This window comes from Anser brachyrhynchus, assembly GCF_964034855.1.
Source record: "Anser brachyrhynchus genome assembly, chromosome: 7".
Taxonomy (NCBI): Eukaryota; Metazoa; Chordata; class Aves; order Anseriformes; family Anatidae; genus Anser; species Anser brachyrhynchus.
This window is the reverse complement of record NC_137701.1, coordinates 16095117-16108853: the sequence shown is the minus strand read 5'-3', so window position 1 is coordinate 16108853 and position 13737 is coordinate 16095117. Positions and strand designations below refer to the sequence as shown.

At 47.1% G+C, this 13737-nt stretch overlaps 1 protein-coding gene across 6 annotated transcripts; it reads right to left on the bottom strand.

The window, feature by feature from the left end:
* Positions 1-2541: 2541 nt before the first annotated feature.
* Positions 2542-13412, bottom strand: LOC308198246 (uncharacterized protein). 6 transcript variants are annotated; one of them, XM_080600343.1, is made up of 9 exons: positions 13227-13412; positions 12777-12920; positions 11607-11782; positions 11279-11341; positions 10424-10518; positions 8616-8884; positions 6045-7997; positions 4799-4925; positions 2542-2852 (listed from the first exon to the last, which is right to left on the bottom strand). In XM_080600343.1, the coding sequence occupies exons 1-9, from the start codon at positions 13255-13257 to the stop codon at positions 2723-2725; spliced, it is 2988 nt and encodes a 995-aa protein (XP_080456469.1). In that variant the 5' UTR covers positions 13258-13412; the 3' UTR covers positions 2542-2722. The 6 variants fall into 6 exon arrangements, with proteins under 6 accessions (XP_080456469.1, XP_080456466.1, XP_080456467.1 ...); XM_080600340.1 differs by lacking the exon at positions 2542-2852 and adding an exon at positions 2859-3942; XM_080600341.1 differs by lacking the exon at positions 2542-2852 and adding an exon at positions 2859-3927.
* Between the last annotated feature and the right edge of the window lie 325 nt (positions 13413-13737).

Sequence of the window (13737 nt, the reverse complement as noted above, 5' to 3'; positions counted from 1 at the left end):
TATTCCCATCCTTACATCCAACTAGAATGGGACCCTGAAGAAAGGGTTCATAGAAACAAAGTAGCCCCAGTAGGAATACTTAATCTCTACAGGGTGCTGGTAGTTCACACCAGCAAAAAGTGGTCTACTCTCCCAAAGACTTCATTAACTATGACAGGAAAAGGAGAGGCTAATGGTTGTATAGAAAAAGGGTTTTGAGCTCAAACCAATTTTCATGGCTAATCCAGATGCAGTGCTGTCTATGCTACATTGATTGTGGTTGCCAGGTGAGAACCTAGGGCAGCTGACTGGTAGAAAAACAGTATGAGAACTCAGCAGGAATGAGTGAGGTTATAGCTGAAGTCAGACTTGCAGAGCTTACCTCCCATATTTCTTAACATGAGCACTGTTACAAAGCAGTAACATATAAATACTAGTGCACAAATTCTACTCCCCATTTTCTGTTATGATGTCCTGCTGCCAGCATCATTCAGAAATAGCCAAAGTAGACTTCCTGTTCAGAGCCAGTATATGGCTACAGCAATGAAAACAGATGGAAATATTACTGTACTTGAAATTCGCATCAGACTAATACATCACCACTCAGTGAAGATCAGAAACTGGTTATAGATAAGACACACCCTGCAGCTGACCAGCTATTTTAAGTGTGGGTTAGGATGGAAATGCAAAATCAGATCAAATTAGATCAGCTAGCATTAACATTTCTCTAGGGCTGCACATGTGTTTGAAACATGGCTCCACAAGTACTAGCAGCTGTCACGGTGACCATAGCGTGAATGAACACAACAGCCAGTCCGGCAGTCTGTTATTAACAACAGCATGTAAAAAGTGCACCTAGAAAAGTTATTTCTGAATACTCTGAGACAATGGAAATATCCATCAGAAATATCTTGAGATCTATGTGCCTACCTGCCTGCAGACACAAGTAGCATGCCACAATTGGACAGGTCATAATCCAGCAGCACCTCTGACAAATTGTCTTGTTACTTACTAGCTCCTACCCAGCCTCTGGCCTTACAGAATACAGGAATAATCTTAGCCCTTTTCATGGAACAGAACAAACAAGTGGGAAGTAGAATTAAATCTTACACTTTTTGTTTTGTTTTTAATTCCCTGACAGTATAGCTTTCCTTCTGCACCAACACAAAATTTCCACCTTCTGGAGGACTCCATAGGGTACAGCAGGACTCAATCTATCCATGTGAACCGAAGAGTGCTGCTGTAGTACTGAAGAGAGAAAGCAGTATTGTCTCTGCATTAGGAGGGAAAAAAAAGGCAGCGTGATCGTAAGAACCCTTTGCCTGCTCTGCCATGGAGAATGAGGGAACTACTTTTCCTGCTTCTGTGGATACTCATTCCCTCTCCTTTATGACTAATATGTTCCCTTTTCTCCCTATCACTCCCTCAAGCATTTAGCATCAATAACCTTCAAAGTTAAACACAAGTAGATCCTTAAACACAAGTAGATCCCATCAAATCGAGAGCTGGAGGTCAGTGGACACTCAGTGTGCAACAGAACAGAGCACAGGATTTCATGAAACATGATCATCTACTTTGCAGTGTACCAACTAACTCACAGAGCTCTTGGACCCTTGTGGCTCCCACTAACATTAACACCGCCTTGCACCAACACTCCCAGCAGTGGGAACCAGCAAAAATTGTCCTTAAGCAAAGTATAGCCTAACTTACCTTTAGGGCTGACACTGATGTAGTTAGATGTGTGCATGTTTCATGCTTAAGATTGGTGGTGGAAGGCTGTTTTCAACTCCACAGATATGCAAATCCTCAGACAGCAAATACAGTGAGAGAATATACATCAGTTCTCTGACATGGCTCCCTTTGAAAGCAGCAGAGCTCTAACTTCTAGGGCTGTCCAAGGCTTTAGCATTCAATCCTAAACATGACTCCCCAGCAACTTGCTGCCCATACAGAAGCCACCTTCCACCAGGAGACTGGGCAGTACATTAGCCTCCTCTTCTGCTTGCTGTCAAAGCCCAGGCTGCTGCACTCTTTTGAAACCCCAGGCAGCAGTCTTGTAGTATCTGCAGTGCCAGATGAGCCCTCCCCTCCAAGGTGAATGTATTCTTTCCAGGCTTGTGTTGAGCCAACAGAGGAGTGGCAGAACCAGCTATCTGTCTACGCTACCAAAACAGGAGACAGAGGGATTTGGTCAGCCTCTTTTCAGTGGTTTGTAGGGACAGGACAAGAGGCAATGGCCAAAAAATGGATCACAGGAAGTTCCGCATCAACATGCGGAAGAACTTCTTCACAGTGAGGGTGACGGAGCACTAACAGGCTGCCCAGGGAGGTTGTGGAGTCTCCTTCTCTGGAGATATTCAAGACCCATCTGGATGCCTACCTGGGCAACCTGCTCTAGGGAACCTGCTTTGGCAGGGGGTTGGACCCGATGATCTCTTGAGGTCCCTTTCCAACCCCTTAAAATTCTGTGTTTCTGTGAAAACCACTTATGGACAAAGCCTTTGAAAACAGGCACCCCAGCATTGGGGGGGATGACCAGAGACAGATCAAATGTCACAGAGCTTTTTATACCGTCCACATAGAATTTATTTATACTTTAAAAAAGCTACACACAATACTAGATACATTCTAGCAAAGACACACATGCCAGGAGCTTGATGGCTTCCTATTCACCACTATTTCACTTCTGGCTCCTTCTCTTCCCCTTCTTATCAGCTTGCTTGCCTTGGCACCAGTACATTATTCAGAAATCATCTTTTTCCTCTTTGATCTTCTTGGTCATTTCCTTGGCTTTGATCTTTTTCTTTGCACTTTTGTAGATAGGGGAATGGAGGAACTCCGTGTTTGTAAATGGGTCACCCCGTCTCAGTTTGCTGCAGAACCAAAAGGGTTAGACTGAACCATGAAGAGGTTTTTTGAATACACATATGATTTTAGTCTCTAAAGTTTCTGTTTTTACTGAAATGCTTCCACCATAAGATGACTGGGTAGTACAGTTTATTTGTTGTCCCCTACTGGATCAGCTATACCCATACAGAGTACTTTCTGAACCATTATAACTCATTTCTCACATGAAATTCACACTGCAGTACTTTTCAAGGAAAAACACAGCATCACCTAGCCAGCACAGGCATTGTTTCAACAAAATCAATTTAACAAAAGACATCATTTTAGGAATTCAATGCTTCTGTACAGTAGCTACTAGATATACAACAGTTTCTTTGGGAAAAGATGCAGCTCCTTGCCTTGGTACTCATACCTGCCAGCAGCAGCAAACATTACCCAACCTGCTCATGGGATGCAGTGGTTTCAAACCAATGGCTAGCTAAGCTCCAACACACTGTTTTCTCACTCTCCTTCCTCAACAGAGCATAGGGAGGAAATATGATAAAAAACAGTTCATAAGTTGAAATAAGGACAGGGAAATCACTCACCAATTACTATCACAGGCAAAACAGATTCAGCCTAAGGGAGATTAATGTAATTTATTGCCTACTACTAACAGACTAGAGCAGTGGATACTAAAAGCAAACTAAAAAAAACCTTCCTCCCATCCATCCTCTTCCACCTCCTCTTCCTGAGCAGTGCAGGTGAATGGGGGCTGTGGTCAGTCCCGAATGATTCGTCTCCATCGCTCCTTCACTCTCACTGTCTGCCCCACTCCAACATGGGGCTCCTCCCACAGGACAAAGTCCTTCCTGAACTGGTCCTGGGCGGGCTTCCCACAGGCTACAGTTCTTCAAGAGCTTCTCCAATAAGGGTCCGTACCATGGGGTGCAGTCCTTCCGGAACAAACTACTCCAGCATGGGTCACCCACAGGTGGCAACTCCTGCTCCTCTGTGAGCTCCTCTCCACAGGCTGCACTTCTGGCCCAGAGTCTGCTGTGGGGGCTCTCTCTCCAAGGGCTGCAGCCTCCTTCAGGCCATATCCAACTGCTCCACCACAGGCTGCAGCATGGAGATCTGCTCTGGTGTGATACACCACGGGCTGCAGGGGGACAACCTGCTCTGCCAGGGGCCTCTCCACACACCACAGGGGAACTTATGCTCCGTACCTGGAGCACCTCCTGCCCTCCTTCTTCACTGACCTTGGTGCCTGCAGGGCTGTTTTTCCTCTACATTCTCACTCCTTGCTCCCAGCTGCTGTGCGGTATCTTTTTTCTGCTTTCTTAAATACACTCACAGGTGCAAGCAGCACTGCTCATTGGCTCAGCTCTGGCCAGCAGCAGGTCCCTTCTGAAGCCATCTGGAACTGGCTCTTATCTATCATGGGGCAGCTTCTGTACTGTTCTCACAGAGGACACCCTGTCAGCCCCCCTTCCCTATTAAAACCTTGCCACATACACTGAATACATGGGGAGACACCCTCCTCAAGATCTTGCATTCCTTTCACTGAAACCTGATTAAAATGGAAGTATTACTTAATTGTTGTTTAGAACTTCAAATAGCACAGAACAGCAACAAGGAAAAGCAGGGCTTTCCCTTTATTCTCTTTATTTATCCTACATTTTAACCTCATGTTAATCCCTCATTAGCACTAGGCTACCACATACAAAGTCTACTAAGAGAAGTTTTTGTTTGGTGAGGGAAATTGTTCTTTGACAGCTTGTTACCAGAAGCCTGCACATGCATCGATACTAACGCAGAATTTCTGCTTAACCACACTGTGGCAGAAGGACTCACAGAAACATGAAGGGTAAGAGGGACTGAAGACAAACAAAGCGACAGAGGATCCAGCCCTGGAGAGCAAGCGTATGAAAGGAGAGCAGGGTTTTGCAGCACAAGAAAAGTCATGGGAAGGAATAGTTTAAATCCTAACCTGTTGAGTTTTGGCTCTGCATAGCAGGTTGGTTCTCGCTTCCGCCTGATTAAGCGCCCTGACACTTCTTCCGAGCTGGGGAGGGACAGAGTCCTGGCATTGGTCAGGTCCTGTAGTGGTTTGGTCTCTATAAAGAGAGACATGCACATGAGTTGATCAAAGTGTTTCCAAATCAAAGTAATTCCTTAGAAATATAGCTGCCAAACAGAGAATGTCAGCATTACCAGGTTTCTCTGAACACCGCATAATCCTGAATCTAATCATGTCACCTCTAAACTCAGGAGGCCATTTTTGTCCCAAAATCCCAGAACTGCTTTTCAGAATTCAGCTCACTGATCAAATTAGGTTACTCACTGAAAAATATTGCAAATACTACAGTCACTAATACTGCAAATATAACTGGGCCCAGCTGTAGCAGCCTCTCCTTGCAGAAATTGTAGTTGACAATTCTAATGCCCAGAAGTTTACGGGTTGTAGAAATCAAGTTTAAAGCACCTCAACAACCTAGGAGACTTTCAGCAAGGCTTCCTGCAAAGCAGGACCATGCCAATGTTTACTGCAGCTTTCAAAATAAAGTCAGCCAAGAAGGCAGAACAAACTTCCCCCCTTCTCCACAACCTCACATAACTGTTTACAGAATATGCAATAACAAGCTCCTGAAAAGAATCAAAGTAACTACTGCTACCAGACATGGGATATACCTCCAAATCCTTTGGGAAACAAAATCCAAAAAAAAAAAATCGCAATGGGGGGGGGGGGGAAGCTTGTGTAGCTCCTGAAGAATTTTCATTGATGTTACCACTTAAAAGTATAAAGTCTGAACCCTTGCAGCATTAACCATTCGAGAGGAAGAGCTGTTATTTTTAATCATACCCTGTGCCCCAGTACTGCCAACTCCAGTGGCCAGGGTTAGCATCAGGTTATGCCTTTCAACTGTTTGAGCAGGTCAGTTTTTAAATTGACAGGCATGCCCTGTAGATAGCAAGAGTGGAAAAAAGAGGACTTGCAGCACGTGCTCTTAATCTCCCAGTACCTATGCATGAAAGAGCAACCAGAAGTTTCTACAAGAAAGCTGATAAACTACAAACAAATGCAGCCATGAAAGTGACTGGCCAGCGTAAGTGGAAGCATAAATTGTGTACTGAACATTGATCTTTAACTCCATAAACCATGAGAGTATAAAGACAATCTGCATCCTTTGGTACCAGTCTCCAAACACAGGTCCCTTCCCCACCCCACCACCTACCAAGTTTCTCCGAAGATGAACTCTGGGAATGATCTTCAGAACTTGACCCATGCTGGTTTCTTTCCCCAGGTGTTTCTTCTCCATCCCTTTCTTTAAAAACCTGAGAGCATTCTGGCCAAAGAGAGGATTTCTCTGGGATTCTGTTGCCCTCAGTACTTAAGCTCTCGGAAACCAGATCTGTAAGGCCAGCGCTGATATGTAAAGCTGCAGAGCAGACCACAGAAGAGGACTCAAGACTTTGTGAAGAGCCCATAAGATTATTTGTACATGATCTCTCAGCTATCTGCTCCTCCAGGGAGACAACTGGCTCAGGCAGCAGATCTGCAGTGCAGGGAAGTTTCCCCATCGGGACAGTTTGCTTTGATGCAAGTTCCACTGAACTTCCAGGGAGCACACTGGCACCATTGCTCTGTCTGGTGAGGAAATCCATCTTTGGAGTAGGGGTGTTCCTGTTCCTCCGAGGCTTTGCTTTGGGATCAGCCCCTTTGTGCCAAGCATTTGTGTTGTCATCTTCAGGTTGCTCCTTTTCTTGAAGGTCCCCTGTTTCTTTTTTATTGTTCTGAGCAGCTATCATCTTCTGAAGTCTGGGAATTTTGCTAGCTTGGCTCCCAGGAATAGACCTAGAAGGTACAATTTCATTTCCTTCAAAATTTGTCTGGACACTAACCAAGTTTTCTGTAAGATCTGAAGGACAAACAACATAAGTCTTCCTGCTACATTTGTCTAGTGAATTCTTCATGCACTCCTTAGCTACTTCTGGAACACCTATACAAGATCCAAAATTATCTTCATTTCTTTGATCACTACAAACGCTTACCCTGACAGTCTTCCTCCTGCTTGTCTGGCTTCTTTTAGGCTGTTTTTCAGCTTTGGCCTCTGGTATCTTCACATTGCTTACGAGAGTCTCCTCAGAGTCATTTATTTGCCTAATTACTACAGTTTTTCTGTTGGTTTTCTGTCTGATGCTCTTTGTGCTCACACTTGGTAAGTCCTCCTGTAAAGCACATGCATGTGAAGTCTCATTCCTCAACAAAAATGAGTTTTGTAAAGTGGATTCATCTGAGGGAACTTTATGACTTGAGAAGGCATGAACTGGACTTTTTAATAAATCTGCCATGCTTCCGAACTCAAAGACAGCATCTTTCTTAACTTGTTGCGGTAAGTCAGCACTTCCAATACTATTCAGTTGTGCTGGATTCACGACGTATGTTCTTCTGGGAACTCGGACTTCATCAGGACAATGGGAATGTTGCTCCACACTGGAGCCTCTGTTCTTCCTCTCCAAAGACCCCACACAAGCCTTCTGCCTCATATCTGAGGCTTCTGACTCACTAGAACCTGTTGCAACTTTTGACTGAAAAAGCTTCATTGCATTTAGGGTACTCTCTTCATCCTGAGGTATATCAGGGCTATTTTCCACATTGTTTTTATTTCTTTTCTTTTTTCCTGTGCTTGCCTTTTTAACAGTTTTTTTCTCACTAGTTTTACAGTTACCCTTACTTTTAACCTTTACAGGAATAAACTCCGAGACTTTGCTATGGCTGGGATCTATTTCAACACCACACCCAGTTTCTTCAGCCTGTGGCTGATCACAGCAAGTCTCTTTACCCAAAGATTTTTTATTGGGACTAACAGTGGCTTGAGAAGATGAAACCAGGTAGCTGGGAGATTTCAGCTGTGCCTGTGTGTTGCTCTTGCTGGAGCTGCTGCTGTCCTTAGTCAAACTCCACTGGGTTGCCTCAGTAGAACTGACATGTGGGAAGGTATCCTCACTAGAAGATAGAGTGCTTGTTGCAAACAGGGTGGAACGCTTTCTTCTCTGAGTAACATGCCCTTTTGAGAGACGATCACAAAATTGCTTCACCATCTCATCACCTTCATATGGAAGTGGCTGACTTTCCCAAGCAAGTGCTGGCAAATCGTTGAGATTTTGTTGAGTGGTGCACAAGGGCTCTGTTGGAAAGACAAAATTAATTCCTAAGACTGAGGAACATAGCAGACAGAAGTCAGCTTTCTCAGTACCACTAGACACATGTCCTACACACTACCACAAAGCCCAAAGACAGAAAAGGCATGGTTTTGTTCCACAGGGACTCCCCAAACTCACCATAGTAACAGAATTGCTCAGCTGACTTTGCTCAGAACACAAAGGCAGCCTGAAGCGAAATCCCTTAAACAGCCCTGACATTTAGGGATGCTCAGGATCTACATGAAAGTTATTCATATGGCAAAGCCACGTGGAACAGGAGCTGTGCACCCAGTTACATTCTGGGGAATAGCACCTTCAAGCACTTCCGAGAAGTCTTATGTAAGCTCAGTCCCTATTATTCAGAAAGACTAACAAATAGTCTTGAGATACTGCAAATGTCAATCATTCCCACTGAGACATCCCATTCTGGGATACCCATAGCTCTGCTAATATCAGTGTCACTGGAGCACATAGTTCCTAATTGTAATTAGGAGCTACCAGGGCTATAGTTCGGAGCGAAGGGGAGCTATGGTACTACACTCATACACAACATCTACACACATGCCAAACCATACCAGAACAACCACAGAAGATGCACACACCTCCAAAGAGAGAAGAGTCAAGGAAAACCTCTTGTGCTTCTATTGCTTCACTCTGCTTCTTCCCATTTTCTTCCTGGTGGGACTGAGGCTTCTCAGCAAACTGTGATGGCAAAGCATCTTTGGAGACAACAGGCACAATTTCCTGGGGCTTATCAGAAGCAGATCTCCGAAGACTGACCGAGGACTTCCGTACAGCTGTGGATCTGCCACCTTGCTGTCCCACATCATATGGCTTTGAAACGGGCACCCTCAGTGGCATCAGCTCACCACTGGTGAGAAAGAACAACAGTAGAGCATGTTTCATACCTGCAACAGGCCTCAGAATCCAAAAGAACAGGTAGGCAGTGGAGTGACCATCCCTGGGGGTGTTTAAGGAAAGACTGGACGTAGTGCTTAGGAACATGCTTTAGTGGGTGACAGTGGTGGTAGGACCAGATGATCTTGGAGGTCTTTTCCAACCTTAATGATTCTATGATCTACTGTCTGTGAAGCAACACAGAACATGGGCTGGGGAAGAAAACTGTTTTTTCTTTGTGGCTGGTGAGAACCATCTGAAAGTCATGTGTTGCAGTGGGTTTATGTGGCAAGGTTTTAGCAGCAGGGGGCTGCAGGGGTGGCCTCTCTGAGAAGAATCCAGAAGCTGCCCCATGTTAAATAAGGACTGGTTTCAGACAGCTCCAAACAGACCCACCACTGTCCAGAGCTGAGCCACTAAGCAATGTTGTTTGCACCTCTGTGAGAACATATTTAAGAAAGGGAAAAAAACTGCTGCACATCAGCAGCTGGCAGAGAGGAGTGAGAACCAGCCCTGCAGACCCCAAGTCAGCGCAGCAGGAGGGCAGGAGGTGCTCCAGGCACAGAGCAGCAGTTCCCCTGCGGCCTGTGGAGAGACCCCTGGTGGAGCAGGCTGTTCCCCTGCAGCCCATGGGTCCCACATGGAGCAGATCTCCATGCTGCAGCCCGCAGAGGAGCCCCCAGTGGAGCAGGTGGATGTGGCCTGGAGGAGGCTGCGGCCCATGGAGAGCCCCCGCAGGAGCAGGCCCCGGGCCGGAGCTGCAGCCCATGGAGAGGAGCCCACGCAGGAGCAGGGGGTCTGGGGGGAGCTGCCGCCTGTGGGGGACCCATGCTGGAGCAGTTTGCTCCCGGGGGATGGATGGACCCCATGGTACAGAGCCATGTGGGAGCAGTTCTTGAAGAGCTGCTGCCTGTGGGAAGCCCTTACGGGATCAGTTCAGGCAGGATGGCATCCCGTGGGAGGGACCGTGAAGGAGCAGCAGAGGAGTGTTATAGACTGACCACAGCCCCCATTCCCGTGTGCCGCTTAGTGGGTAGGAGGTGGAAGAGGGTGGATGAGGGAAGGTGTTATTAGTTTGTTTTCCTTGTTTCTCACTTCTCTAGCTTTTTAGTAATAGGCAATACATTTTATTTGTCTCCCTATGCTGAGTCTGTTTTGCCCATGACAATAAACTGTCAAGTGATCTCCCCATCCTTATCTCAACCCTTGAGCCCTTTTCATCGTATTTTCTCCCCCTTTCCCTTTGACAAGGGGGAGTGAGAGCACTTGTGGTAGAGCTCAACTGCCCAGCTGGGTAAAACCACCACATGTGTTTTCAAACACAGGAGGGAGAAGGTTAAATTCATACAAAGACTTGGCACTAGGGCAAGTAAGACAAAAAATGGCAGCAGAAAGACACAGGGTAAAGGAAAATATCAAACTGGTGTTTTAAGAAGGCATCTCATGGGAAAGTGACAACTGGGCACACACACAAAACGCAAGGAATTTCAGAATCTGACATTTTAAGGCCCACCTCACAAAACGACCATCTGCACTAGTATCAAACCAACTATCTTCAGTTATGTTGCTCTTCCGGCCACGGGACAGGGATGAAGAACTTGTATGGACCTGGAGAACAGAGAAACAGAAGGGTGGCTTAGAGCTCTTGCAATCACCTGTGCAGCCCCTTGCACAGAGACAGCAGCAACTCAGTTTCACCCAGAAAACTGTCAAATATACCAGTTACCCTCTTCAATTTAAAACTGCACAACCAAAGGTCCCATCCTCCCACTCCAACGTTTCAAAAGAATGGAGTCCCTTGCAGAAGGCTGCTTGTCCCACTTCCAGGAGGATGTTTGCAGGCACAGGCCTTGGCTCATACAGCTATTTGCTGGTTTACAGAAGTCATTTACTGCAAGTTATGCTCAATGAATTGCAGCAGAGTCAGATTCCGCCTCCACAGGCTTAGGAATAAACTTTAGGTAGTTCAGGTAGTTCCTAGTCTGAGACTAGGAAGTAAGGTTTCCCCCAAACACCCCAAGTGACATGACATACATGAAATATCTTATTCCCTATTCCAAGTCACCATGGCAACAGACAGCACCAGCATGCAAAAATCACAACCTGGCCTAAGCAGAAGTCTCCTGGTCAATACAGACAATGACCCAGAAGAAGACAGTTTATAACTGTAGCCTCTCCTGTGGAAGTTACCCAAGATGCAACCGTAAAAATCATTAGCACCAAGCTAAAAATGAGAATGCAGCCAGCAAGCAAGCCGATAAAAACAGAAGAAATGTCAAACACTTGAAGGGAACAGGCGACACAAAGCAAGACAAACACAGCCTCCTTTCTAGTACAACTAATGCACTCACATTTCCCCACAGTTTACCTCAGACAGCCGAGCCATCTTAACTGCAGCCACAAGGTTTTCAAGTTCTTTCATCGTGTTATTCTAAATTGAGGTAATAAATAGAGAAACAATAAGTTCATTAAATCTAAACATCCGTTCCAACAAGGACAAAGATAGCCAGAAAAAAAAAGCACAGCCCTTCTGGGAAGACCACAGCTTAGAAGAAAGATTAAACACTTATATGGAGACTTGTTTCAGATGCAGAAGATACAGACAATCAGCGACTGCCCACACACCTCTCCCAAGGCTGAGGTACTAGTGCTACCCACCACCCCTCTCCATGAAGGCCCCTCTGTTAGTGCCATACCAAGAAGCAGAGTTTGTGCCGCAGCATGGCATTCTGGAAGTGGCAGTGCTCCACCTCCTTCTGCAAGCTGATCTTCTCCTGGGTGAGCCGCTGTGCATTGGCTTTCTCCGCATTGAGGGCCAGTGCCAGTGCTTTATTGTTGTGCTTTAGGGAAACTTTAATAGTGGAGGAGTTGTCTGTAAGCAATAGATAAGTAACGCAAAGAATCAGCATTCAAGGTCTCATCCATGCCTTCCTCTTCCCTCATCCATGCCTTCCTCTTCCCAGATGAGCCTTCCCTCAGGCTCAGATCTCTACAACTCAGTAGTCCTCTACACAGTCAGTAGTATAATTCCTTCCCATACAGAGGTAACTACAGAATTCTCTAAACAGCAGCAGGGAAACTTTCCATAATAACCTTCAACACTTCAGACACTGACACCTTCTCCATTCTCAGAGGGTCATGCTCAGTCAGCAAGCTACTACTTCAGTTCTTAATGAATGATGGTATGGTTCAGGAGCTGAGTACAGACAGATATGCTTCTGGTTGAGCAAGTCAGCTATAGCTCTCAGTCCTCATCTCCATCCAAAAAGGAGAAGAACCTGCCTTCCTCTGTAGCATCCGTTGAGCAGATTTAAAGCCTTATTTCCCAATTTCAAAATAAATAAATAGAAGTAACAATAACATTTAACTTTTTAATGGTAATCCAAATAACCCTATGCATTACTTTCTCAGTATTCCCCCCCCCCAAAAAAAAAAAATCACAGTTGAGCTAGCTTCTGCAATAGATTACATAAATATCAAAATACTTTTTACACTTACTTCTGGTGTTTGGACCCCCAGCATGGATCCTGAGGACTCAGCTACCCAGAGTAATCTAATGCCATTGGAAATGCTACTAGAGCAGCCTGCAACGGCCCCAGCTGCTGTTTGAAAGCAGCACGATTCCTCCACAGCTTCTGTTATACTCGCCACTCACATATATCTCGGGCACCTTCAGGCATCTCAGGGCACTCCACGCTGCTCTGCGGGGTACTGAATTCTCCAGAAACCCAGAGGCCGATAAGCCATTGTTAACTCTAAGCTCCGGGTAAGAGACTGCCTCCCCACCCCACCTAAGGCCAAAGGCACAGTTAAAACCTAACGCAGCAGGTGGCCTCTACACATGCTGCAACGCGAGATATACTCACTAAGGATTTTCGTTTTGATTTTTGACGCAAGCGATGCATTCAGCTTCGCAGTTCTCAAGACACCGTTTTTCTTCTCCCGCATCCGCTCCCTCACACCGCTCAGGCTGAAGGAGGGCATTTCGGAAGCCTCCTGCGATGCCATGGCTGGAGGGAGCGACACGGAGCAGGGTCAGCACCCGCAGCAAGCACTCCCCAGCAAAACCCTACGCTCTTCCCGACAAGAGCTGCCTCCCCTGGCGCCTCCTGCCCCGCAGGGAGGACGCGGCCACAGGCACGGCGGCCTTGAGAGCCCCCCAAGCCCCCTGCCTCGAGAGCTGCCCCTCGCGGTGAGGGAAGGACCCGAGCAGAGGCGGCCGCGGCCGCCGGCCGATTTTTGAACGCAAACAGGGCGGCGGGCAGGCCCGCCCCTCGCCCCACCCCGCCAAATGGCGGCCGCCTCCCTCAGCCTACCGGGCGGACGGGGCCGGGGCCCGGCTCGCATAACGGCTCCAGCTCCGCCGGTTGAGGGTGCCCGTCCTCGGTCCCTGTAGAGCGTTACGTGGCAAGGCTTTGGCTGCGAGCGGCGCTGCGGCGTGGAGAGCCCGCGGTGCCCGTGCTGCTGGGCTAGGCCCGCGCAGGCCGCGCCGCCATGTTAGGGGGAGCGCTCCACCCTCGGGACGCGGGACCCGACAGCCACCTCAGCGCAGCCGCTGGCAGCAGGCGCCGCATCTCAGGCCGTGCTCGTGGGGCTGCAGCGTGGGCACTGGGGGCTGCTGCCGACACCCGGCCCCAGGCGCACACAGCTAAAACGCTCCTAAAAACGCCTCAGAAAAGCCAGAAGATTGGTTTAAAGCACAAACCCCAGCCCAAAGTTAGGGCTTGGGCATCTGCAGAACTCGGCACCAGGCCTCTAGCCTGCAACTTTCTCCTAAAGAAAAAAAAAAAAAAGTAACATTTTACAGCCTTTTATAGGGTTGCTAGC